General features: G+C 35.6%; 5 protein-coding genes across 9 annotated transcripts; 2 read left to right on the top strand and 3 right to left on the bottom strand.

The window, feature by feature from the left end:
- Window positions 1-144: 144 nt before the first annotated feature.
- LOC111009507 (P-loop containing nucleoside triphosphate hydrolases superfamily protein) lies at window positions 145-3779 on the bottom strand. Of its 2 annotated transcripts, none has more exons than XM_022282604.2 (10): window positions 3369-3779; window positions 3160-3253; window positions 2917-3030; window positions 2578-2700; window positions 2186-2290; window positions 1774-1932; window positions 1612-1680; window positions 1402-1491; window positions 787-927; window positions 145-527 (listed from the first exon to the last, which is right to left on the bottom strand). In XM_022282604.2, exons 1-10 carry the CDS (start codon window positions 3629-3631, stop codon window positions 264-266), a joined length of 1422 nt encoding a protein of 473 aa, XP_022138296.1. In that variant the 5' UTR covers window positions 3632-3779; the 3' UTR covers window positions 145-263. The 2 variants fall into 2 exon arrangements, with proteins under 2 accessions (XP_022138296.1, XP_087979715.1); XM_088123589.1 differs by having other exon boundaries at window positions 2917-3026; window positions 3369-3414.
- Window positions 3780-6759: 2980 nt separating this feature from the next.
- On the top strand, window positions 6760-11919 carry APL1 (ADP glucose pyrophosphorylase large subunit 1). Its single transcript, XM_022282325.2, has 15 exons — window positions 6760-7208; window positions 8313-8426; window positions 8541-8714; window positions 8824-8916; window positions 9169-9252; window positions 9387-9442; window positions 9706-9799; window positions 9903-10015; window positions 10117-10189; window positions 10341-10421; window positions 10610-10696; window positions 10927-11031; window positions 11367-11473; window positions 11569-11629; window positions 11746-11919. Exons 1-15 carry the CDS (start codon window positions 6981-6983, stop codon window positions 11845-11847), a joined length of 1572 nt encoding a protein of 523 aa, XP_022138017.2. The 5' UTR covers window positions 6760-6980; the 3' UTR covers window positions 11848-11919.
- LOC111009283 (E3 ubiquitin-protein ligase RHF1A-like) lies at window positions 11894-16873 on the top strand. Of its 4 annotated transcripts, XM_088123728.1 has the most exons (10): window positions 11894-12033; window positions 13479-13575; window positions 14131-14177; window positions 14278-14340; window positions 14663-14756; window positions 14908-15149; window positions 15367-15474; window positions 15582-15944; window positions 16152-16328; window positions 16661-16873. In XM_088123728.1, exons 1-8 carry the CDS (start codon window positions 12026-12028, stop codon window positions 15922-15924), a joined length of 1002 nt encoding a protein of 333 aa, XP_087979854.1. In that variant the 5' UTR covers window positions 11894-12025; the 3' UTR covers window positions 15925-15944; window positions 16152-16328; window positions 16661-16873. The 4 variants fall into 4 exon arrangements, with proteins under 4 accessions (XP_087979854.1, XP_087979852.1, XP_087979853.1 ...); XM_088123726.1 differs by lacking the exon at window positions 11894-12033 and having other exon boundaries at window positions 13417-13575; XM_088123727.1 differs by lacking the exon at window positions 11894-12033 and having other exon boundaries at window positions 13417-13575; window positions 16170-16328.
- Window positions 16874-18098: 1225 nt separating this feature from the next.
- On the bottom strand, window positions 18099-20917 carry LOC111009463 (3-dehydrosphinganine reductase TSC10A). Its single transcript, XM_022282548.2, has 4 exons — window positions 20339-20917; window positions 19796-19943; window positions 19170-19460; window positions 18099-18441 (listed from the first exon to the last, which is right to left on the bottom strand). The coding sequence occupies exons 1-4, from the start codon at window positions 20873-20875 to the stop codon at window positions 18434-18436; spliced, it is 984 nt and encodes a 327-aa protein (XP_022138240.1). The 5' UTR covers window positions 20876-20917; the 3' UTR covers window positions 18099-18433.
- Window positions 20918-23688: 2771 nt separating this feature from the next.
- LOC111009324 (uncharacterized) lies at window positions 23689-24806 on the bottom strand. Its single transcript, XM_088124108.1, has 2 exons — window positions 24317-24806; window positions 23689-24215 (listed from the first exon to the last, which is right to left on the bottom strand). Exons 1-2 carry the CDS (start codon window positions 24434-24436, stop codon window positions 23958-23960), a joined length of 378 nt encoding a protein of 125 aa, XP_087980234.1. The 5' UTR covers window positions 24437-24806; the 3' UTR covers window positions 23689-23957.
- Between the last annotated feature and the right edge of the window lie 336 nt (window positions 24807-25142).

The following is a 25142-nucleotide window of genomic DNA, read 5'->3' on the forward strand; positions in this document are numbered from 1 at the left end:
ATTTTAATTTAATTCATAAATCGCATTAAAGATCTATTTATCTTTACTATTAGTTTTGTATTAATCATTTAATATTTATTTGTTTTTTTCCCTTATGTCAGTTCAGGCAAAATACGAATTGGAGGGTGTAACTAAAATCATATCTTGTCCAAAAAAATTAAAATAAAATTCATATCTACCTGTTTAGCCCAAAATTAAGAACTATATGATATCTCAAACTCTATGATCAGCATCATATAAATGTCGAAGTTGAAATTTACCATCTAAACAACCAGCTCCTCACAGAAAAACAGCAGTTCATTTTCAAATTTCTGCAGAACAAATCTTTCTTGTGATGTTATAAGGTTGTTAACCACACATTTCTCCTTCGAAAACGGTTTCCTACCTGTTCGTCCAGCTCGATGAAGATAGTCGATGGCAGTTCGAGGCAGATCGAAGTTGTAAATATGAGTAGTTTCGGGCAAGTCAATCCCCCTGGCCACTATGTCAGTTGCTACAATAAGATAACCTCCCCCTTGTCTCACTTCCTGCCATCCAAAATAATCAAGAATGCAAATACAAACATGTTGGCAAGTCAGTCTCGACATAAAACCCGAGTCAAGAACTTCTATAGTCTAACATTCTCGTGATGCCTGCCCCCAATAGACCATTGTTAGGCAGGAAATAGTGGATGAAAAGTGATGATAGAATATCATATCAGATACCACATTCCAGTTATCTGATTCTGCAGCAGTTTCAACACCCCCCCTTCATTATGGTTGCCAAAGAGTACATAAAAAAACTTACCGATAGGGAAGATGCTCGTAAATTGTAATTCATGTCTTCCTCGAGAAGGATGATATCCGAATAGCCACCATATGAAGTCTTCAAGAAATCAATCATCATAGTTGTTGGTGAAATATTTCCAGCCTTCTTTGACTTCTCTGACTACAAATAAGAGTTGAGAGTAAATTGAGCAGAGAAGATGCACCAATGTTAGATAATCAGAGGAGTTACATATCTTTAATACTGATGCAACTAATTGAAAGGAGTTGGCTTCCAGCTTTCTAATACTGACATTCCCTACAATCCAGAGTTCCAAACCTTAAAATATAAACTAAATGGGCTTCGATATGCAGCCATGGCTGCACTTGCATATTATCCAATTTCATAGTCAAATGATATCTAGAACCCATTACTGAAACAACCAATAAGAAAAGGCACTTTCTGGATTTTGATCAAGTAGAGCATTCAATCCATTGATAATCTGTAACAAATATGATGTGACTTCCTTGTATAGCTCGATTTTCTTACAAAAAGTGAACTGTGAAGAATCTTAAAGCTTCGAGTGAAAATAGATGTTAGAGTATGCTCCCTATTTAATTGGAAAATTTTCAATTTTAAAAAAAAATCGACACAAACCTGCTCACTGACAAAAATGATTGCAGATTGAGGTTCATCTGTTAGTAATAAGGAACGGAAGGTTTGGTGCTTTTTGTTCTTGTCACATATCTGTCAAGCAAATGATAATATCTAAGCAAGGTACATCAAAATGGTTAAAATAAGGGAAATTATTTGTCCAGCAAGATCCATGGGTATAATAACATCTAAAAGAACCATAAAATTTCTTACCACAAATCTATGGAGTAGACATGATGGCATGGGCTGCATTGGGTTAACATGAATATGCATCACATCATTCTGCCAGATAAAGAGAGGGAAAGTTCTAACAGAAATTAATGGCTAAATTGCATCACATATTGGAGATAACAAAAAAGAGCTGCATATACACACTTTGGTCCACTTCTGCTGTATACAATCATGAAGAAAATGCCTATGCTGGGGAATCGATGCACTTGCAAAGATGGTCTGACGATTACTGAATGAAGAATATGATGTCAAGAGTTTTTTAAGAGAACTAACTTGCTTTGAGGAACTAAACATGAAATCAACCTGACAAAAAAATGACAATAAGATGTCAATTCCTTGAAATAACATATTAGAACATGCTTACTTCAGCATTTTTATAATGTTTCTTATAATAATATTTTGGATAATGACCAAGCATCTGAAACGCACACATGAATGCTTGCCACCAAGTTTTATGGTGGCTACGAGTATATTGCTGTGCAAAGTTCCAAATTAGTGATTATTCCTGAAAGCTATGGCCAAAAACCTTTCTGAAATAAAATTTCTTTGCAAGTACCTCATCAATTACCAGCACATTCAGTGAACCAAGATCCAGAAATTGCCTCTCTACCATTTGGCACAAGCTCCCAACTGTTGCCACCAGTATTGCAGGGGGATCTGCCTGAAAGAAGTTTATACCTCAAACTTTTCATCTAGACGGAAACTTCTCTTCCATTAATCACAACCCAAGAGAGTGAAGAGATGAAAAAAAAAAAAGATTGATAACAATAAAGTCAAGTTGGGAACTGAAGGAATTCAAACTGAACGAGGCAATAACTTTACAACTAGAAGCCACAACAACGTATATTGACAACTTCACAAAAAAGCCATTGACTCTACTTAAGAAAATGAACTCATCCACCAGCGATTTAGTATCAATTATGCATAAAGCAAAGAAAAATGCAGCACCTTTAACCAATTCTTGTGTCTCCTCAACAAGCCTCCATCTAAAAGAGCCATGACAACATAAGATTTCTGCCCAAGTTCGGACGCTGCAGACTTTGCGGCCAACATCCTAGCAACTTTTGTAACCTGGCTTCCATTCCACGAGGTCATAAACAACATTACCATCACACTGTAAGAAGCGTCAAGAATAAGCCCCCACATTTTTGTCACTGGTCAAGTGAAATGTTTCTCAAAGCAACACAATTCAGATATCAAAACTACAGAATGAGAGCAAAATACAAACGAAAGCAGAAAATACATGAAGTTAAAGCATAATTTGGAAAATACAGAGCCCAATCTTACTTGCATTCCAAGCTCCCGAGTGGGCACTACAACCAGAGCTTGCACAGCTGATCTCTGAGCGTTTATGATGGAGAATATCAATAGCAAATATGTCAGCGTCTTCCCAGAACCTGTCTAGAAGGATAAGAGTAAGAAAGTAAAGAACTGAACAGAGTTGAATAATGCCAGTACAAAAAAAAGACAATCAGGATTCAAAATAGCCCATTCTCCGGAAAGATTACTTCATATGAATATAGATTTTACCTGCGCATGAAGCACGCAATCCCGGCCAGAAAACAGAACTGGAAGAGCTTGCCTCTGCACATCAGTTGGGGCAACAAATCCAATCTCCTCAGCCCTGCATCAATTTAGAGAAGAAAATTGAGGGAAAGGAAAACACCCCAGATGAAATATTATTAGGAATGATAGATTAAGAGGGAACCCTAACGATTTGATAGAATGTGGCGACTTGCCTGCGCAGTATATGGTCGGGAACATGTCCATCGCAGATCTCGCGGAGAGTGGAGGCCTCGAAATTAGAATCGACGACATTATTTAAAGAAAATGAGCTCGGAAAGGCTAGCGGAGGCCTGAATTTAGACGTGGAGCATAGGGGTCCATTGCTATTGTTGAATTTGGGTAACTGGACGGAGAAATAAACTGGATGGAGCCTTTCAGATGAGAGGAGGAGCCAGGGGGGAGGAGATTTGGTAGTGGGAAGAAGGGTTGCAGCCATTGGAATGTGGTTAGCCGAAGCGGTTGCTTTGGCCGGCGCGACGGGCTGTTATGGAGTGTTCGCCGGCGCCGGTTCTATGGCAACCGGTGGCTTGCTTGAAACGATAACGTACACGGTTTTTTTTTTCTTTCCCTCTCTCGTTGGGTCGATAATATATGTTTTAAGTTTTAACAAATTCAGGAAATCATAACAGGTCAACTCCCCAAAATCAACCTGCACATGGTCCCACATGTCAGTTATGATGCTGGAGGATATAGTTGAATAGTAATTGACATATATCTTAAATCAAAAGAGGTTGTGAGTTCAATCATAATTAATTTATAATTATGTTGACAAATTGAAAGTTTATAATTATTAGAAAATTTTTAAAGTATATAGTTTAGATAAACATAACTTTTAAAATTTAGGGACCCATTAAAAATATTTTTAAATTGTAACTCTAAAAGTTATAACCAAATTTGTAATCAAAATTTTTATTTAAAATACTTGTAAATAGAGACAATCGTTTGACCCTACTACACATAAAATTAATTGGTAAAGTGGATGATTATTATGGGATTTGAATTCATTCTATCTCAATTTACCATAATCCTAAACCAGTGAGCCACTCATGGTTCAAATTTTGAATCATAAACTCAAATAAGTCAATAAATTACTATTTTTAATAGTTTTGACAATTTGATAATGATTTCGTTTTTTCTTTTTTACTTTTGAAATGTTCATTTTACTCATTTGGTTTTTATAATATTGCAAAATGTGGAAGTGAACTTCAAGGTTCAAACGTTGGACTTAAAAAAGAGATTGATAACAACTTGATTTTAAGTATTTTTTGATGACATAACATTTTTTTAGTACAACACGTGGAGGTGGGGATCGAACTCACAACCTCTTGATTGGTGAATATGTGAATTCATTGTTTTATCCTTCCAAATATTATTTCCCTAATTTACTTGGTTTGATTTCCTAGAGCATAGGGTAGTGAACTTTCCACTTGTTTCATACATATATTTTTTCAAAATAAACATTTTCAATTTGTTTTTCTTTGCAAAACTATGATTAGATAAACGGTAAACATTGAAAAGATGTAAAAATATATAAAAAATTCTCATCTAAAAAAATATATCATCGCATCCTCTCTATATATATTTTAGTTCAATAATTTTAATGGTGTGGATCCAACCATCGATATTAAGAATGGTAATATGTATCTAAATAATATGCTGGAACGGATACATTTTATCCCATTTTATTACTTTTGTGATTAGTATTTCTTATTTATGAAGTTGCTAATTAATTTATTAATATAAAATACTCACTCCCCTCCCTACCATTTTTGCACTAGTCATGGTTGCTAATGAGATTGTTCAATAATGACTAGCAAACAATTGTTGATATATTTTGAAATTTAATTGAAGGTAAAATAAAATTCAAATTTTAAACCTTAAGAAATAGACTCAACAAACGGATTTTCAGTATCCACCATGCAAGGAGGTGGAGATGTTAGATATCCATAAATTAATTAAATTTACCCAACATATCAACTTAAGTCATTGAGTTATGCTCATGTAGCAACACGATACAAGATAGGAACAATGTTTAATTAGTCAATACTAAGAAGAATAATACTTATATGATGACTTGACAATATTTATTTTTTATAGAGACTACTATTAAAGTTAAGATATACGATTTGTACTTTATTTTAGTACAACATATGAGGATGAGGAATCGAACTCACTACCTCTTAGTTGATATATTCTAATTATGACTGAGCTATACTCACTATGCAATACACGGTTTGTACTTAAATACCCTTTTTATCAAATTAAATATAAATAACACATACCTTCTATCTAACAAAGTTTTAAATAATATATACCTCTTTTTTTTCTTTATCGGATAATTGTGAGTTCCAATACTTAAAATTGACTATTAGTTTTGCTTTAATATATAACTTGTTTTGTTATCATCTAACTACAGGAATGTTTTTCTATTTTTTTTTTTTTGAATGAAATTTGTAATATATGAATGTTGATCTTTATGCCATCAAATTATTACTACTAAATTTTCAATACTAAAAATTTATAATGGATGAAATGAGAATTTGAACCATCACCTGGTTGAAAGTTACTTTATGAACCTTGTCATTAAATTATTAATTATACGTGCACTTTTTTTTAAAGTTATATACTTATATTATTAAATAATAAAATATGTTGAGCAATTTACAGGGTTCAACCAGCAATCGATATTTCACGATCAAGGTGCTACGTTGGATTGTCGCCATCATCAGTCTCTAACCTTGCTTCTTTTAATTAGTGACTCATATTTTAGTTATAAGGAATAAAGGTAGAATTCACTAAATTTTGGTGGACTAATATGAACTCGTGTAAATTTGAAGGACGGTAATTTATATTTTCATCATTAAATAAATATTTCTTATTTTTAGTTCAACCAAGAGAAAAATGATTGAAGAAATCATGGTAATATTATCATTAAATATATCAAATATGTAAGAGATAAATTATAAAATATTTTTTAAATTTGCATCAATAATAATTATTGGAACATTAAATATTAAACAAATAAGAGATAAACTAAAAATATAAGCATTTTTTTTAAAATATTCAACGGTAAATTTTTCAATAGTGTCACAACAAATTTGGTCATAACCGACCAGTAGTAAGTATTTTTGTTGAGTCGAGTCCCCTAGAATAGAATGATAAAGGTTGAGAAACACAATTGACCAGAACGATTAAGATGTTGCTACTGTTGACATGTAAACCATTCAAGATGGTCTTTGGAACTTATTCGGGCTACAATAACTATCAAACAACTATCCATTTTATTACTGAAACCATACACACTCATCTAAGTATAGCTCTAACTTGTATATATCTTGGACCAATAATTTTATATTTTAACATGTGAGTTGGCGCCAAAGCTAGTCAACCATAATTGAATTCCCTCATCACCGTAGTAAAAAAAAAAAAGTGAGTTCGAAATTCAGCCTCACATGATTTGCAATTAAAAAAAATGGAGTTACATAAATCTTGGAGGAGCAAGAGTTGGCATGTGAATACAGTTGAATGGAATGGACCATTAAGCATATTCTCGGATTCGTAATTCGATATCAAACGAGAGGGCTCAAATGTTAATGGAGTTTCCAATTCCATGGCGCGCGCCAATCAGAATTGGTGGTTGAAATTCCTCAAGGATAACATGCCCCAATCCTCTCATGCACTCCATGTGAGTGATCCTCGCTCAATACGTACCTTTCTTCATCTTCCACCTCCATAACCTTTTTAGATTTTCCAACTCTGTTCTCCGCTTCCGAGACCCGCCGGAAATGGTCGTCTCTGCCGACGGCCGGATTGCCCTATCCGCCGCCGCGCATCTGCGGGATGCACGCGCTACTGCGCTGGTCCGGAGGAACTGGAGGTCTGTCCAGTTTTGCAATGGACAATTTATGGGGATGAAGCTCAAGGAGCCCAAACGAGTGGCCGCTGCTTCTAAGAGCGTTCCGCGACGTGTTTGCATGTCTCTCACCACTAGTGTAGCCGTAGGCGACGCCACGGTAAAGTTTAGAACTCCGCCTAGCAGTATTCTATTCTTAATCTTTTTCATACAATATGGAACAGTGGAGTTTGAACAGTAGGTTTATTTGAGTCATTTGTAGAGATTTGAAACTAAACCTTGTGTGCTCTGTTCGGTGTTCGACATTGATGATTTATGAAAGCTGTTTGCCCATACGGTTGATGATGGTCCGTATTTCGCTAAAATTTTCCCTGCCAAAATAACTGGTTGTGCGTTTGTCTCCAAGAAATGGTTTGGGCTTTGGAGAAAGACTGGCTATGATTGAAGAACTGAAGACAATATAAACCACATACGGTTGATGATGGTCCGTATTTCGCTAAAATTTTCCCTGCCAAAATAACTGGTTGTGCGTTTGTCTCCAAGAAATGGTTTGGGCTTTGGAGAAAGACTGGCTATGATTGAAGAACTGAAGACAATATAAACCACATACGGTTGATGATGGTCCGTATTTCGCTAAAATTTTCCCTGCCAAAATAACTGGTTGTGCGTTTGTCTCCAAGAAATGGTTTGGGCTTTGGAGAAAGACTGGCTATGATTGAAGAACTGAAGACAATATAAACCACATACGGTTGATGATGGTCCGTATTTCGCTAAAATTTTCCCTGCCAAAATAACTGGTTGTGCGTTTGTCTCCAAGAAATGGTTTGGGCTTTGGAGAAAGACTGGCTATGATTGAAGAACTGAAGACAATATAAACCACATACAGTTTATGTGGTTGCCTGTTACTATGGCATCAGAACATTTGAATCTTTGTTTTCTTGATTATACGCCTTTTGGGGTTCTAGTTGAATATAACAACTTGCTGCAATTTGGACTTAAGCCGAACTTTATATGAATAAACAGACCCATAAGATACCAAAGAGAAATGATTAATAGGTATTCAACCTTCATAAAGATTTATTTTGTTTCTATTTCAAGTGAAATCCCTCAAAAAGTTAGTTCGGTAAGGAGGAGTAATATCAGAAAGAAACCCACCTCTTCTCTCTCTTTCTCTTTTACAAATTGGGGGACTTTGTATATAATTCATTTTCCTAATGATCTCGTACAATAAATAATGTGTGTTGTTGCTTGTGACTTTGTTTAGTTGAGGGAAATAGATATGGAAAAAAGGGACCCTCGGACTGTGGTGGCGATTATTCTGGGAGGAGGAGCTGGCACCCGTCTATTCCCCCTCACCAAGCGTCGTGCCAAACCTGCTGTAAGTTATCCACTACTAAAACTCAAATTTTCTTACATTTTATTTTCATATGTATCCATGTGGGGAATTGTTTCAATGACTGCTCTGTTTTTTTCTTATGATTTCCCGTTACAGGTTCCAATTGCAGGAGCATATAGGCTGATCGACGTGCCAATGAGTAACTGTATCAACAGTGGAATTAATAAAGTCTATATCCTTACTCAGTTCAATTCAGCATCCCTAAATAGGCATCTTGCTCGAGCTTACAACTTCAGTGGTGGAATCACCTTTGGAGATGGCTATGTCGAGGTGTGTTTCTTCACTTAAAACGTGTCCCTTAAGAGTTGAGCATATTATATTTCCAATACCTACATTCCAAAACCAAATATGACTTATAGAGCTTTCAGCTACATCTCAGGTTCTTGCAGCCACTCAAACTCCAGGAGAGGCTGGTAAAAATTGGTTTCTAGGTACTGCAGATGCTGTGCGACAATTCCACTGGCTCTTTGAGGTACTAAAATGCCCCTATGGAGTTACATAATGATATAAAATATGATATTGAGAATAATATAAATGAGTGATTATTTTGGTGAAAATTTAGGTGTCCCCTATACAGTATATAACATAAAGATAAAGCAAAGTCATGCAGAAAAGAAAATTTGAGTGTTAAATATATATAAATTTTCCCTGGTGTCATGTATGACATAGAAAACCAGCCTTCACCTAAGAATTGAGATAGTAATAATAGTCTTTCCTGCTGCAGGATGCCAGAAGCAAGAATATTGAGGATGTATTGATCCTATCTGGCGATCACTTGTACAGAATGGACTATATGGATTTTGTTCAGGTAAGGCTTGTTGCACTTACCTTCAGTTTTAGTTGTCGGTGCTTTTTAGACGTAGGTTTCTTGCCAGGAAGTTGGTGGGCTAATCTTCATCTTTTGTTACATTCAGTTTTAATCGTTAATCTTTTCATTACCAGAATCATAGGCAAAGTGGTGCAGATATCACTCTTTCTTGTCTGCCAATGGATGACAGGTGAGAGTGGTAACATATAGTTTTCCTTTCAGATGGCTTGCTCAAAAATCAATAATTCTAAAAAATCCCGCAGACCTTGATCATGCAGTCAGTTCAGTCCTTTTTTATGTTTGCAGAAACTTGCGAGGTCTTAAGTTTCAAAGTATTCCCAACTGAGTATTTAGGTCTAAAGATTCAAATTATTTCAGAAATATATAACGGAAGCAGAAGAGTGTCTCATGCCTCTGTAATTTGTTTAAGAATATTGTTACTCTTCATTATAGCCGGGCCTCAGACTTTGGTCTAATGAAGATAGACGACAAAGGAAGGATAATTTCATTCAGTGAAAAGCCTAAAGGAGAGGACCTGAAGGCAATGGTAACGTTGAAAATGGACTCTACTAGAAACTTTAAATCAAATGGAGTAACTTAAATGATTGTCCTGACGAAGCTAAACTTTATTATATCTATTAATATTGAAGGCAGTAGATACAACAATTTTGGGACTTTCAAAAGAAGAAGCTCAGAAGAAGCCATATATTGCTTCCATGGGAGTGTATGTCTTCAAGAAGGAGATACTTTTGAATCTTTTAAGGTATTGCCCATCTAAAGCTATTATGAATCTAGTCATCTTACAGCTTAAAGGACTTTGTCAACAACAAAATATTAGACTTTGCTTGAATTTGTTCAAGCCAGATGGCGCTTTCCAACTGCCAATGACTTTGGATCAGAGATAATTCCTGCCTCAGCCAAAGAATACTTTATAAAGGTCTGTATTTAATCTTTCTGTTGAGCCTGCGAAATCATTTGTAAATAATTTTATATTAAAAAGTTTCCAGATAAAAATGCTCAATTTTTTCAACTTTCTAGTTACAATTTAGACTAATAAAACTAATGGTTGCCTCTAAAATTTTGCTCAGGCTTATCTCTTCAATGATTACTGGGAAGACATTGGGACTATTAGATCCTTCTTTGAAGCTAACCTTGCCCTGACAGAGCAAGTAGGGCAACTAAACATTTTCCATATAGGATTTGCTACTCTCTCTCACCATTTAGGACTTTTTCTTAATGATTGCAATGTTAAAGAAAGCAAAGTGCAGGGCTTAGAGTTGTGATTCCAACTTTTTATCTTGTTATTTATGCCGTTGCACACCATAGGTATTCTCTCATGTTTGCTTATACCTTTCAGCCACCAAGGTTTAGCTTTTACGACGCAGCAAAACCGATGTTTACTTCGAGAAGAAACTTACCACCAACAAAGATTGACCAGAGCAAGGTCAGTAGTATTCTGCAGTTTCTCACTGTTTCATCCACTCTGAATGACATGTGAACAAAGATTGAATGCAGTGTCTCACTGTTTTGTCCTCTCTGAATGACATGTCAGAGGATGGTTCTAAAATAAAACAGCATTTGGAAAAAATAATTCAGTTACTAACAACAGCCAAGCGGCTTTTCTGGTTATTTTCTTTGCATTTATGTAGAGATAACATTCTGATTTGTTTGCAGGTTGTAGATTCAATCATCTCACATGGAAGCTTCTTAACCAATTGCCTTATAGAGCACAGTGTTGTCGGCATTCGGTCCAGAATTAACTCTGGCGTTCACTTGAAAGTATGTTTTCCTGGATTCTCTTGCATAGTAAGGTTTAAACAATAAGAAAATTATATGAAATGTGTCATCCAAGTATTTCTTAGTAGTTGCATTAGATGAAGTACTGTTCGAATAAAAAAGATGTTACAAGATGATATCAAAATTGTCAATTTATTTGCTCCAGGTTTTCGTCCATATTAAAGAGTAAACGTCTCAGTTTCTGAAGCATGATTGTTATCATAGAACTCAATTTATTATAGTAAATCCAACCAACGAGTTCAATTCAATCCTTTGCAAAACAAAGAACAAAAAAAAAATCTTAACGAGAGAGGTTTGTGATGATATGCAAAATGCAGGACACTGTGATGCTTGGAGCTGACTACTATGAAACTGATGCTGAAGTTTCATCTTTGTTAGCTGAAGGAAGAGTACCAACAGGAGTAGGAGAAAATACAAAAATAAAGTATGATCACCACTTCCAAAATAAAACCTTAAATCTTCATATATTTTGCAGCCTGCGTTTCTAATTCCTCACTGTTGATGCAATATAATGTGCAGGGACTGTATTATCGACAAGAACGCTAGAATCGGGAAGAATGTGGTCATTGCCAATTCAGAGGTACTGTTACCATAATGTAAACGAGAAATCTGTTGTTTTGGTAAATTACCCTATGAGATTTCAAATGACTTCGGAAGGAATGAATTGTGTGTAATCATATTGGAACCATATTGCAGGGCGTACAAGAGGCTGATAGATCTTCAGAAGGCTTCTACATACGTTCTGGCATTACCATCATATTAAAAAATGCAGTAATTAAAGATGGTTTGGTTATATAATAAACAGTTTATTCTTCATTGATGAACACGTAGATTCTTCATTAATTTGTATTATTTTCTTGGTTATTTTAATTTTTAGTATGAGATCACCTAAAATAAGAATGCAGATGATGTAACTACAAAATATATCAATGGATGTGATTCTTCTTCAACACAACAACTATGCAGAGCTAAGGGCATGTTGAGGTAAATGCCTATCCTCTTTGCTCTGTCTCCATATCAACATTATGTTCATTCTGTGCTATCAAATCTAGTAAGAATGTTAAGTTGAAACTAACTGTCTGAACAACCAGCTCATCACAGAAAAAACAGTATTTCATTTTCAACTTTTGCAGAACAAACCTCCCTTCTCATGTTATAAGGTTGGTAACCACATATTTCTCCTGGGAGAATGGTTTCCTAAATCTAACCCATCCTTCCGGCTCGATAAAGATAGTCGATATCAGTTCGGGAGATCGAAGTCGTCTATATGAGTTGTTTCAGGCACGTCAATTTCCCTAGCCAGTATGTCATTTGCTACAATAAGACAACCTCCTCCTTGTGTCACTTCCTGCGTCTAAAGTCATTAACTAGGCAAATCCGAATGTGTTGACAAGTTATAAAACTAGAGGGGGAAGTACTTCAATACTGTGGCTTTCTAGTAGGAAAAAGTTAGCAGTACTGTGCTTTCAACAGCCATTTTTAGGTGAAAGTATGACTGAGAAATGATGATATATACACTGAATCAGCAGCACCAAGAATCAAGATCCAGAAATTGCGTGTCCATCATTTGGCACCACCTCCCTAGACCCTAGTAATGCCCATTATCATTGCTGGGACTGGGAGACTTGCCTGATAAGTTTTATGCCTTAAATTTATCATGTAATGTAACTTCTCTTCCAAGAATCAGAACTAAAGGGAAGCCATTGGAAGGATGGGTGGGAGATTCGAACTCTTGATCATAGACCGATGCCAATTACCGTTGAGTTAAGTTCATGTTGACATGCCAACGGAAGGATCTAGCTTTCACTTTTCATGAAAAAAAAAACTTTTTTTTTTAATTTTCTTTTACCTAGGTTTGAATACTAGTTCATATAATATCTACTTAGCAGGAAAAATGAATGGAAAAGGTGACTATATTAGTTTTTATTAAATAATATTTGACTTATACTAAACTCGAATATTTTAAAATAAGATTGGACATAATGTGACTTCGAAAAAAAGTTAAGCGGATGGAATGCATTTTTAACTAAATGTTAGCTTTCTCATGGTAAAATATTTTGCAAAATATCTGCTTTATAATAGGTATATCATTGATGTAAATATATTAGTAATATACTTTATAGCTAAAAATGATATATGGAGTATAATCTATCACATATATTCTATCCATGCTACACAAATTGTATAGGAGTGATATTTTAGCTAAAAATTTGTCATATTTGCAAATTTGGATCGATGGTACCTTGCCGTCTGAATCGGTTAATGGAGTTGGTGTACAATTTCTTCTTCGTCCACCATTACTTTCTGTAATCACTCGCTCACTCTCCACATTGTTACCAGTTGCTGTGTTCTTCTTCATCTTCTATTAATTTACCAACCTCGATGGCGGATTTTAATGCCGATACGCCAACATTTTCAATCTCAACTAGGATGGTGGTGTTTTCTGGCGTTGTTGATGATCCTTCCGAAGATGATTTCAGTTGCAGTATCTGCCTTGAACCTTTCAACTCTCAGGATCCTGCCAGTGTAAGCCAGTTCCAAATCTCTACTAGCGACGGCGACCGTAAAGTTCTTTAACAGCATTAGGATTTGCGACATAGTTTAGAGCTTCTTGTCAATGTCTGACGTTCAACTCTTAGGGCTCCGTATTTTTCTTCCCCTGTTTCGGTGAAAGAGTTTTCGACGGGTTGCTTTTCTTAGATCATTCTGATCGTATTGCTTAAACTATAGTCATAGCTTACTTATAGTGCTGTGTTCGTCCAACTGATCTCATCACTCATCTGGTTTATGATAAATTATTTGATATCTCATCGCTAGATTCGTCTTTCTCAGTTTCTTTCTTTAGATTCACTTTCCGCCGTGGTGATTGATTCAAGTAAAATTTGATATCTGAAATGTGCTTCTGTTTGTCTATTTATATTTAATATGACACGTACTATTAAATGGTTTATTGTGTTTACTAATTTTACATCTAAAAGAATCTTCGCAATGTAATATCTCGAGAGCTCTTTCCGGAATTTCTTGGCTTTTATTGACGCCATGCTGATAAATATGTTGACCTTGTAAGCTGGCTGATTTCAGATTACTAGTTGCAAGCATGATTACCATCTACAGTGTGTTCTCGAATGGTGAGCCCCTGAACCATACTCGATTTCTTCACGTTTGCATAGGCTGACATTGGTGTTACCCTTCTTATTTCCATTTCTTTTGGGTGGGGGGTCCTCTCAGGGCTAAAAGAAGCAACGAGTGCCCAATATGTTCACGATCACTTGTCATGAAGGACCCTATCAGGTATGCTACTTTCAAATCATTCCCTAAACACCCAGGTAGACACGATCCTCACATATAGTTGTATTAAATTTTGGTATTTATTTATTTATTGTAATTTCATTTTTGAAATTAGATTACTAGACTTGGAAGCTTGTTAAATGGAAAAAGTAAAAACTAGATTATTAGGCGTTCCTAACCCATTTTAAAGACTAAGCCATGGAAATTTGAAGGCGTATGGAGAGTGATTGATATTGAGAAAAAGCATGCAAATATTTGCTTGATGAAGCATGTACTCTGTTGCCTTGCCTTCTAGACTATTCACTTCTTTAGGCTATTTCTACAGCCAAGAACTACTGGTTTCAATGAGGAATGAAAGTTTCTCAAGATCAATTAATCCCAGTGCTACGTCAACCATTCATGAGGAAGATCTCGAGCAAGTGAGGAATGCTTACCCATTTTCAATTTTAACGTACTGTTGCATATCCTATATTGCTTGCCCAACTAAGGACGATCTACGAACCATTGTAATTGATTATTCAGAATGCTTCCTACTCAAATGACTTTGGTTTTCATGAACGAATTATGCAGCATCTAGCTGGTGGAGCAAACAGAGCTCATTATCTTCACGAAACGGAGAGGCGGAGACTTTCTGGGCAAGAATTTGTATCGTCCCCTGAAGAGATTTTAGTTTTTGATTCATCAGACAGACGTTCACATACTTCTAGTTCACTATCTGAAGATCATTATAGATCTCCATCATCTGTGGCTTCTACCAATGCAATCACAACATTTAGTCCTTACGCTGGTAGTGAACCAGTGATGAAACCCAGGTTTGTGAGAATGGTTTTTACAGTATCTCGAGTGTTTAAAGTATTGTCTAGCATGATCCGTCTTTTGCACATCTTGATTATGCTTGTTGAAAGAATTATGTATTCTTGACTATGCTTGTTGAAAGAATTATGTATTCGACATTACATTCATCTTTGCTTGTTAAGATTGACTATTCCATTCACTTATTGCCTAAAAGATTGTCTTTTTGATGTGCAGAGTTCGTCATTGGCAAGCACCTTCTGACAATACACAAAGAACCAACACATGTGACATCTTCTCTTTCCCACAGTCTATAAAATCGAAATTTTCTGCTACATCAGCCAGGTACAACCAATGACAGCTTTGCATATCAGGAAACTCATATTTGAACACGTCTCAATGTTTGTAGCGCAGGAGGATTGATATGATTTGGTTTGATTGTTCTGTCATAGATACAAGGAATCATTTTCAAGGTGCACTCAAGGTCTTAAAGTGAAACTTATTGCTCGCAATAGCTCTTTGAAGGAGCTGAGCAAAGGAGTTCAGCGAGAGATGAATGCTGGGATTGCAGGGGTTACTCGAATGATTGGGCGTCTCGATCTTGTTGCAAGACGAAACTCTGCATCAAGTACTGGTCGAGGTATCACAGCCAGTGCAGCAAATTTTTTCAAGGGAATGCATGTGAGAGAGAATGTTAGTATCGAAGCACCAGTTCTAGAAAATGGAAACAAAGTGCATGGTTCAAGTTCGAATGCAACCTCAAGCAACTCCTGTACCAAGCCAGGATCTGTATAAGATTCACGTGGCATGGCCAGGTATGATACTAGGAAGTCTAGAACATGCAATTTCTTAATACAACTTGATAGCATATAGTCATAAACCAAATAGCAAAGAATTCTAGCTATCTTAAGGAACTAGGAATTGCCAACAAAACAATATGAAATATCCATGGAATAGGATATTCTAGCAACATTTTGGGTCTGTTTCAACTAAATATTTTATGCATGATACCTTTTTGACAGGAAAAACATTATCTCCAGGCATTTTGATTCATTCATCCGTCAATTTGTACTTCATCAGCCCAACATGAGACTAGAGGCATATCTAATGCAAGTAACGTATGGGGAACAGCCAACACCTCTGTTGACTGGCGTCCTGCAGTGCCTTTTGCATCCTGACACCAAACCTCACTGAAACAAGTAAGACTGATGATAATACTTCTCATATTTTTCTCATTAGTTTAGCTAAAATGGTTCCAAATATTTAGTAAAATGGACTATTGTGGGACAGGTGAATTTTGTTTCTTTATTTACAAGAACTTACAAATCAAGTACAAATTGACATGTTTTCTTTTCCATTTGGATTTTGTTCATTTGACATGAAATATTGAATACAACCTTTAGAAATTAGAACAATTTTTTTTTTCTTTTACTCATGTTCATTACATAAAAAAAAAAAAAAAAAAAAAGACGAGTTATATCTTTTTGGCTTGGCTGTGGACTTGTTTTTGTTCCTAACCTGTTGTTAACAGATATGGGTCCAGCCCTTCACCATTTCATCACCTGTCTTCCAAGTTGTAACCATATGCTGTGCACATTTCTGCCAACTGACAGTAACCGGCATTTCTTCTGAACATCTTCATATTGGTATCAACATTTCCATACATAATAATTGTGGATGCATCTTTCAGTACAAATATTTCATTCTTTCATATTTTTGCTGAAACCTGCCGGATTGACCAACATTTTACTTTGTGGCTGGGAGGGGTGAAAATTGAATGGGATTGGTTGATCTTGAGAATAGAATAAAAGTACCTTTTTTTTTAATATTGTATTGGAAAAAAAACTAATTTTTAAAATATTTTAGTATTAAAAAATCCTAGAATAAGATAGGGTATGGATTTTTTTTGTCAGTATTTCTGTAAACCGTGACATTGACAAGGTGTTTCTTCTCGCCAATATTCGACATGAACTCCTTAATTTTGAGATCAAGATAAATCAAACCACAAGATTGAGTCAGACCTTTTTGGTTCGATTTTGTTCTACTGTACACAAATATTTTGATTGTAGAGAAAAGATTATATTCAATTTTAAATTAATTGAAATAAAACTATCACAATTCATTTAGATTTGGTTCAGTTCTTTTTCTTTTCTTTCCCATACAAGGGTTGATAATCAGATGAACCAAGTATTCTCATTTCTTGTTTTTCATTTTATTCGTTTCTTCTTTTTCAATAAAACAATAAAATAAAATAAAACTGCATTAATTGTTTTTTATTGAAAAAATATTCAGAAATACATTGTACATTAATTGTTGCTTTTTTTTAATGGAAAAAGAAAACAGAAATATGTTAACTTTTTCTCCTTTGTGCTCCATCATTTTAAATTAGAAAAATAACATTTTATAGAAAAATTAATTTAAAAGTTTTACATTTTATTTATTTTTAAATATGCATTTTATAAGTTAAGAATGATAAAATAATACTTTGATTTATGTCTTGAATTAAATTGAAAACGAGAACAACTTGATTGAGAAATATAAACAATTAGGTGAACCGTATATTCTCCAAACATTGAAAATGAAAAAAGAGGAAAGGTTACAAACTAGAAGACTTGTTGATTGGTTCTCACTTATTATTAGATCTGTTTTCAAAGTGAAGGGAAACAGTCTTATCATTTAATTAGAAACTTAAAAAGTCACCAGAAAGGAAAAAGACACATTATTAGCGCTAATCAAACTACGGATTAACCCATACAAAGAATCTCATCTAGATTTTAAATCCCCCCATCATCTCCAGCTATCTCTGTCAAATAACCAAAAAAACGAAAAAAGAATGTACTTCGAAAACGACATTTGAGGAATCTACGACTTCGCCCGATGGCGTTGGCCATTGGTAATTAACAACTATTTTGCTAAATAAATATCATATCTTATTCTGCTGTTTTTTGCTACAGAAAAACGCTCATAAATGTCCAAACGTCATCACATTATCAAATTCTGTCCCTACAAGTTAATTCAAACTCCTCCTCAAAGCAAACAGTAAGGAAAACATCATAATAAGTTTACTGTAAAAATGAGAGGAAAAGAGCAAATAACTGTAATATCCTTCCTATCACAAACTGAAAATTACAACCCATCAACCGTGATGTTCTTGACCCTTTGCCTACAGAAAATTCGATCCGGGAGCAATGGCGTTCTACCCGTTTGAGCGGCTGCCCAAGCTTTCGCTTCCAGTTCCAGTTATTTTGGAGTCAAAAGGACTTTCACTACTGATAACTATAAATAAAAGGACCACCCGTATCTTCTACGTTCCTGGCAATAAGATATAGATAAGGCTATCAACACATGCTCATCAAATGGCAGAGAGAGAAATGCTCAAATAAATGAAAACTATAAGAAAAAGTGAGTTCCAATTTTATCCAGATATGAGCATTAGGGCTCAACCACATAGACCTCACTATAGCGTAACAAAAGTTCTCGGGTTGAATGCAGGTTGTTCTAGATAATTGGTTAATTCACAGCATAGATCAGCTTCAGGCACAAGTAAGATCATAAGCACTGATTCTAATTTATAGCAGACATCAGGAGTATGAGAATTTATAGCGAAACGAATGGTAATTAGAATCCTGAACTCATGTGACTTTCACAATCGAGTGAGCGCAGAAAGGCAGCTCAGCTTTGCTTAGCAAAAAGTCCAGAAGGAAAACAAATTCATTTGCATCATCGTATGTTAGAAATTCGAAGAGAGATGATTATTGTCTTGAAACAAAAATAAAACCCAGAACCAGATATTGCACAAGTATTTAACTCAAAATCTAATTAGCCTTCGATGTTTATGAAAGTTTGACTGCATTTCAACCATATCTCATTGCTGCATGATGAGTGCAATAAACAATAATACATCTTATTAACCAGAAAAAGAGGGCATCTTTAATAGTCAATCAAACATTGAGCTTCTAGACAACTGATGCAATTTTAGTAGTATATATTAATTAAGGACTCAACAAGCTGATAGTTTTATAGCTTAAATGAATACTTACTTTTCTTTTGTGCATTCCACTTTTCGATACTTCCATACCAAACCCATTGAAAACACAAGGCCACGATCCTTATTATTCCAGCAAAAACAACTTCAAGGAATGCCATCCAGAATGAATTCTGAGGTGATAAGCCGGCAGTTGATATGGACAATAATGCTCCCTCAAAGTTGCAGGGGACTATAAAACTACCAGATTTAATGCCATTTAAAGTTTTTTTGGCAACTGCCTCAGCTTTCATACTGCCTCCTCCAGCAGCAATGATACTGGTCAATTCAGGTCTTCTCTTATGTTCTGCAATTAAGTGTAGGTAACTTTTAAATGGAGAAACCAACTAAGATACTATAAATTTAAGGATTTCTGTTAATGAAACCTTCTAAGTAGCATGTAGCCTGAGATATCCAAAAAAGAACCAAAAAATAGATGGTTACTAATTTAAATAAAACATAGCTAATACTCTAATTGGTTATCCTTCCAAACCATTCCCCTCATATTTTAATACAAACCATTGAACTGGAAACTGAGCTAAAAATATTCCAGCCCACCTGGGAAATATTGAAACCCTGACTGAGGAGTGAGGACTATGAGAACAATACAATAAAGCAAGACAGGTCTATCTTTATATGTACCTTCTGCTAATCCAGGAGTGTCAGTGTCTGGAGGGAATATGACAGAAATATGTATGTCATCTCCAATGACCTCCTGCTGCAAGGCTTCTGCCAAACCACGAAGCCCAAACTTACTGGCTGAATAAGCCGTGTAACCATAAATGCCAACCTGCACAGATTTACAAGAGGATTTTTCGGAGTAAAAAACTTAGCATCTCTACTGAATCTACAGCTTGTGAGTGCTTGAATGTCATCGATGTCATGAAATTCACCATTCCAACATAATTAAAGAAATTTTTACTAAGAATGAGTTTGGGACTTTCTGGAGTAGCGTTTTCAGGTGAAACACTTATCATAGAGCGTTCATCAAGTGCTTCTTTAATTGATTATGTAACCAAACTATGAAAATTTTGAAAATTTTAAAAAGTACTTTTAAGACTTATTCACTCAACCATACCAAACATTTCATGCTCCTCTCTTCGTTCATTGAATCCTTTGTGTACACGAAACAGCAATCAATACAATTTGGCAATAAAAGTAGAAAGAAACAAGAAGCGCAACTACCTGACCGGCCTGAGAAGACATGAGAGCAATGGATGCTGGTCGACGGTCCACTCTATTCTTCATCGCAGGTAGGGCAGCCTTAATCATGTTAAAAGTGCCCACTAAATTAACATCTAACATGAATTTCACCTCATCCATTCCCTGCTCCGCCAGTTCCTGAGGTACGAACACGCCTTGATTCACGATAAGAACGTCAATCGGCCCCGCTTCATCTGCAGCCCTCGAAATGGCATCGTAATCTCTGACATCGGCGGCGTAGACGGCCACATCGATGCCGGTGGAGAGCCGGATTGCGTCCTTGGCGTCCTCGAGCTTGTTTAGAGAGCGCGCAAGGATGGAGACACGCGCACCCTCCGATGCGGCCTGGTGAGCCAACGCGAGCCCGATTCCGCTGGATCCACCCGTAATGAAGACATGACGATTCTTCAAAGGAATCTTAACAGGACGCGGACGCACTATGAAGTAGAGGAAGACGAGGAGTGCGAAAGGAAGAAGAAGAAGAACGAGAGAGATGAAGGCGTAATTGAATTCCGCCATTGACGAAAGCTTTGCAGTGTAGAAGTCAAGTAAATGATTTTCTTGAAGTTGGGTTTCTTTCGTGGGTTTTGTCACCCAAATTATCCACGTGGCAAGATCTAAGCGGTCCATCTATATCATGTGAAAAATGTTAAAAAACAATGATGCTTTTGTATGGTTACTTGGTCCATGTATTTTTGTCAAAATAAGACCTACACCTTTCTTTCCTATAAAACACGGCGTGATTAAATTCTGATAGATTATAACAATTCCACGGCTCGAAGAAATTAAGGAAAAAAAAAACCGATAGCCATCGGTTTGGGGGTGGTCGAAAATTTCTACCTAGGGTGATGATGGCGATTGAGAATGTAAAAAACCGCAAGAAAATTGGTTCTTCTCTTCAACTTATTTTCACGAATGGCACAACCAGAATATGAGAGAATACGATGCAATAAGGAGGAATCCCTAATAAACAATATCATTGGTTTACTAGAGACGTCAACATTGTTTTTTAGTTCACGATATTCAGTAATTCAAGAGCACCTCCTAAGTAAAAACTTTGATGGTGGGTTGGCCAAAATGAGTCTATGTACTTTCAAATTCTGGTCTCTATAGTTTTAAATTTGTAGTAATCGAGTCCTAATGTATTTTATCAAAATCAAGTGTCAATTTATATTATATAACGATTTAGTATTTGTAATTTATAAACATCATTTGTTGATTTATCAATATACATATATAAAAAAAAATTTAATAAACAAATTCACTGATTAAATCATTACAAACTTTAAACGACAGGTACTAAAATTACATAAATCGCTTTTTAACTTATGGAAAAAATCAAACAATATCGTTAGTTTTTTTTTCATTCCAAATTATAGATCCATTCACTTATCAAGGAAAATAGAGAGAGATGGAGGTATATGTCAATTACCGCTGAGCTATGTCATAGCTAAAAAAACGCCAGTAACTATCTGAATGACTAAACAAAGACCTGCTAACGGACCGAACCCCTACCAATAACTAAGATTGCTCGGGGTTGGATAATCTATCAAATGCTAATTAAGTGTGGAGGATATAGGTTGTTTAAGAAGAGAGAATCGTTGGTTTCTTTTAGTCATTTCTCTCTCCTATCGTGACAACTCTTGTTCCCCCACCTTTTTAGCGTTCTGGGGCCCTACTATGATTAAACTATATATATACCTTTCTTCCACCTCCGAAGGATGGAGGGGGTATACAGCGAAATAAGCGTCGAAGGGGTCATCTTGGGTTACTGAAGAGTCGTCCGACTGCTCGGTGACCGAATCAGAGAGGTTTTTACTGCTTTCTCTTCTCTCCAACACTTTCGGACTGATCATCTTACTGCAACAAAGCAAGCTTAGGAATGAATCTAATTATGCTCGCTTTGGCGGTTCATTGACTTAAATTATCATTATTGTTTTGATTGGAAAAATAAATATGCATGACATGTAGATAAGTGAATGAAGTCATCCGATCCTCCAACACTCCAAAGCAGTACTCAATTGTTTATTTTTCATACAACTTGATTATGACACTATTTTATTTTTTAAAAAAATTAATGCATCTCATTTTTTTAGTTAAAAATTCGAGAGTATGTATCTAAACTAATTGAACTATGTTTCACATCAAACATCAAAAAAAAATTTAAGATAAAAAAGAAAAAAAGAAGCTATAACTATAAAACCGACCACCGGTTGGCCATCCCTCCTCCTATGGAGGGAAGGCTTACTTTATATAATAAATTATATTTCAACTATAATAATAAATTTGTCCAAGAATAAAAAATTTTGAAAAGAATCCATCAAAAGAAAAGAAAAATGGAAAACAAAATATATTATTTAATGATAAAATTAAAACCATGGGCCATTTTGCATCAGTTGGGTCACATGCTAGTTGCCTTTTGTGGATAATTAATTCATTAAAAGAAATAAATAAATAAATAATACTATTTTGCTATTTTTTTTAGTACCTATTTTACTATTTATTAAACAATAGCGGTGGGGGTTCTTTCAACATCTTGGAAAACTGATCCATTCAAGTTGTTGATATGACCTTTATATTTTCTTAAAAAGTTTTTTATTATTTTGGTCGGTTTATTTTTATCCTTTTCCTATCAGTTATCTCGTGGATATTCATTGCACTGTTATATATATATATATATATATTCTTTGTACTTTCTCCACAGATTGGCGTATGCAAGTTTGTGGTTATCCACAAAATTAGCTAAAAACCAAAATTTTCACCAAAAATGGAAAATAGGTTTCTTTTTAACTTTAAATTCAAAAGAGTTCACATGACAAATTTTTCGTAGGTTCAGGAATTTTAAAAAATATTTAATAGGTTCTGTGAAGAGCAAGATTATTGAAAATATTTAATAGAGTATAAACTTTAAAAGTGTAATAAATCAAATTTTACCTTTTCTAAATTTTAATAATTTATTAGACATGAACATTGAAATATAAAATTACTATTTAAAGTTTAGAAATTTGTTAGACGTAGTAATTAAATCAGTAATTTAACCTTATTTAATGAATCTTCATACCCTCATAATTCGCCCATCATTTTTGTATACTTTTTAGGTAAAAGTTAACAATAACAGAATTCCACATTAAAGTCTCATAAATCTGTCCCATAGAACAAATATCCAGCTATTCAAGCATATGAAAGGTCATGTGGCACTGCGGGAATGCCAGTTAAGAGCATATTCTTCAAAAAAATTCAGCTTTTACACAGTTCAGATTCAGATCAACTCTGAACTTACAACTCACAAACCCATAAACAAAAAAGGAAAGAAAAACCAGAGAGAAAGAGGATCAAAATAAAATTCCCATATTATTAGAACATGAACAACCATAAATTTTTCACAGGGGGGTGGGGGGAGGTTCATAAACCTTGGGCTTCCAATGAACCAGCAAAAACCATTTAAAACCAGTAATTAACACAGCTAAAACTAAAGCCTTCCATGTACAGCATCACCATACTTAATACTTTGGTGAAAGAATTATTATTACTATTATTATGGTTACTTTTTTAAATCTGAATTCTGATTTCTGATACCCTTTTCATCAAATTATTCGAATCCTTAACCCTTTTTGGGACGCAACGAATGGTTGGAAGATACTTGGGAGTTCACATCAATAGTGATTGGAAACTGCCGGTTTCCCTTTATGTTGTTGTTGTTGTTGTTGTATCTTCCACGCCTCTGTTTCCTCACCGGCTGCAGCGACCGGGGGATGAACACGCCGGTCCCCTTGCTCACGCCTATGTAGGCGGCGGCTGCGGCGGCATGGTCATGCGCCGCCACCGGCCGGGCGGGGTGGTGGCCTCCATGTGAGAAAGCCTGCAAATTGATCAAGGTGGTTTGAATTCACAGACACAGCAGAGAGAGAAACCCAACAGAAGATTGAACTACACCCCTTTGAGAGGGAGAAAAGGGAGTACCTGAAGAGATACATGTGGGTGAGGGAGAGGATCTTCGTTCTCATCCATGAGAAGAAGAGAGAGCTGTCTGCTCAAATCTGCAAAGAACAAATCATCTTCCACTTCCAAAGCTACTTCCATGTCTACACTCAGAACTGCAAAAAGAGTTAGCCTTGTTGGGGGTGTCTGTTAGCTTAAGCAGAGAACCAAAGAGAATTACTTTGTATTGTTATAACACACGCACACACTTTCCTTCACCCTCTTCTCTCTCTTTTGGGTGGGAAAGAGAGAGAGGATATATAGAATTTTGAAGGAGGGGAAATTGGAAAAAGGGAGTGATGGGTGAGTTAAAACCACATTGGCTGAGCATGTGAGATGGTGGGTCATTGGCCACAGCTGGCCAATCTCTCAAAAGTCTGCAGACCCCACAAGAATCATTAAATGGTGTTATCCAGTTGGGGAAAAGATGAGGATCATCGGTTGCCGGCAAAAATCTTCTCCAAAAACCACCATCTCCATCCAGTTATCTAAAAGCCCAAAGATAGGCTTAAATCTTCAGCGCACTTGGGTTTGTGGCTTCTGCTGCAGCATTTCTTTAATGGATTTTCAGTTCACTAAGAGGAAATCTGATTAGCATGTTTCACATTAATATAAGCAAGGTAGATTGGATCATGTATCTATGGAAAAGTATTCAGAAAAGCAATAAATGATCTGGACTGTCGTAAATGGGAGAGGATCTATCTGGCTCTCAACTAGCTAGCTAACTGTCATAGGTACTCATCCGTGCATCTGTATGTTTTTTAAGACCATTAGTTCTGGCAGTCGGTGGACATCTCTTTCGTGGGGC

Source organism: Momordica charantia, assembly GCF_013281855.1.
Source record: "Momordica charantia cultivar OHB3-1 chromosome 5 unlocalized genomic scaffold, Mcharantia_2.0 BLBB01000005.1, whole genome shotgun sequence".
Classification (NCBI taxonomy): domain Eukaryota; kingdom Viridiplantae; phylum Streptophyta; class Magnoliopsida; order Cucurbitales; family Cucurbitaceae; genus Momordica; species Momordica charantia.

What these genes read in the sequence shown, in the direction of transcription:
- LOC111009507 (XM_022282604.2), bottom strand. Translation starts at nt 3,631, where the DNA reads ATGGCTGCAACCCTTCTTCCCACTACCAAATCTCCTCCCCCCTGGCTC. An exon ending in CCCGACCATATACTGCGCAG is followed by an intron (nt 3,254 to 3,368) that starts GCAAGTCGCCAC and finishes AAATTGATGCAG; the next exon opens with GGCTGAGGAGATTGGATTTG. An exon ending in ATGTGCTGGTAATTGATGAG is followed by an intron (nt 1,933 to 2,185) that starts GTACTTGCAAAG and finishes TTTTTTTGTCAG; the next exon opens with GTTGATTTCATGTTTAGTTC.
- APL1 (XM_022282325.2), top strand. Translation starts at nt 6,981, where the DNA reads ATGGTCGTCTCTGCCGACGGCCGGATTGCCCTATCCGCCGCCGCGCAT. An exon ending in TAGCCGTAGGCGACGCCACG is followed by an intron (nt 7,209 to 8,312) that starts GTAAAGTTTAGA and finishes GACTTTGTTTAG; the next exon opens with TTGAGGGAAATAGATATGGA. An exon ending in ACTATATGGATTTTGTTCAG is followed by an intron (nt 9,253 to 9,386) that starts GTAAGGCTTGTT and finishes TTTCATTACCAG; the next exon opens with AATCATAGGCAAAGTGGTGC.
- LOC111009283 (XM_088123726.1), top strand. Translation starts at nt 13,432, where the DNA reads ATGGCGGATTTTAATGCCGATACGCCAACATTTTCAATCTCAACTAGG. An exon ending in ACTCTCAGGATCCTGCCAGT is followed by an intron (nt 13,576 to 14,130) that starts GTAAGCCAGTTC and finishes GGCTGATTTCAG; the next exon opens with ATTACTAGTTGCAAGCATGA. An exon ending in TTTTCTGCTACATCAGCCAG is followed by an intron (nt 15,475 to 15,581) that starts GTACAACCAATG and finishes GTTCTGTCATAG; the next exon opens with ATACAAGGAATCATTTTCAA.
- LOC111009463 (XM_022282548.2), bottom strand. Translation starts at nt 20,875, where the DNA reads ATGGCGGAATTCAATTACGCCTTCATCTCTCTCGTTCTTCTTCTTCTT. An exon ending in TGTCTTCTCAGGCCGGTCAG is followed by an intron (nt 19,944 to 20,338) that starts GTAGTTGCGCTT and finishes AAATCTGTGCAG; the next exon opens with GTTGGCATTTATGGTTACAC. An exon ending in CACTCCTGGATTAGCAGAAG is followed by an intron (nt 19,461 to 19,795) that starts GTACATATAAAG and finishes ACTTAATTGCAG; the next exon opens with AACATAAGAGAAGACCTGAA.
- LOC111009324 (XM_088124108.1), bottom strand. Translation starts at nt 24,436, where the DNA reads ATGGAAGTAGCTTTGGAAGTGGAAGATGATTTGTTCTTTGCAGATTTG. An exon ending in ACCCACATGTATCTCTTCAG is followed by an intron (nt 24,216 to 24,316) that starts GTACTCCCTTTT and finishes ATCAATTTGCAG; the next exon opens with GCTTTCTCACATGGAGGCCA.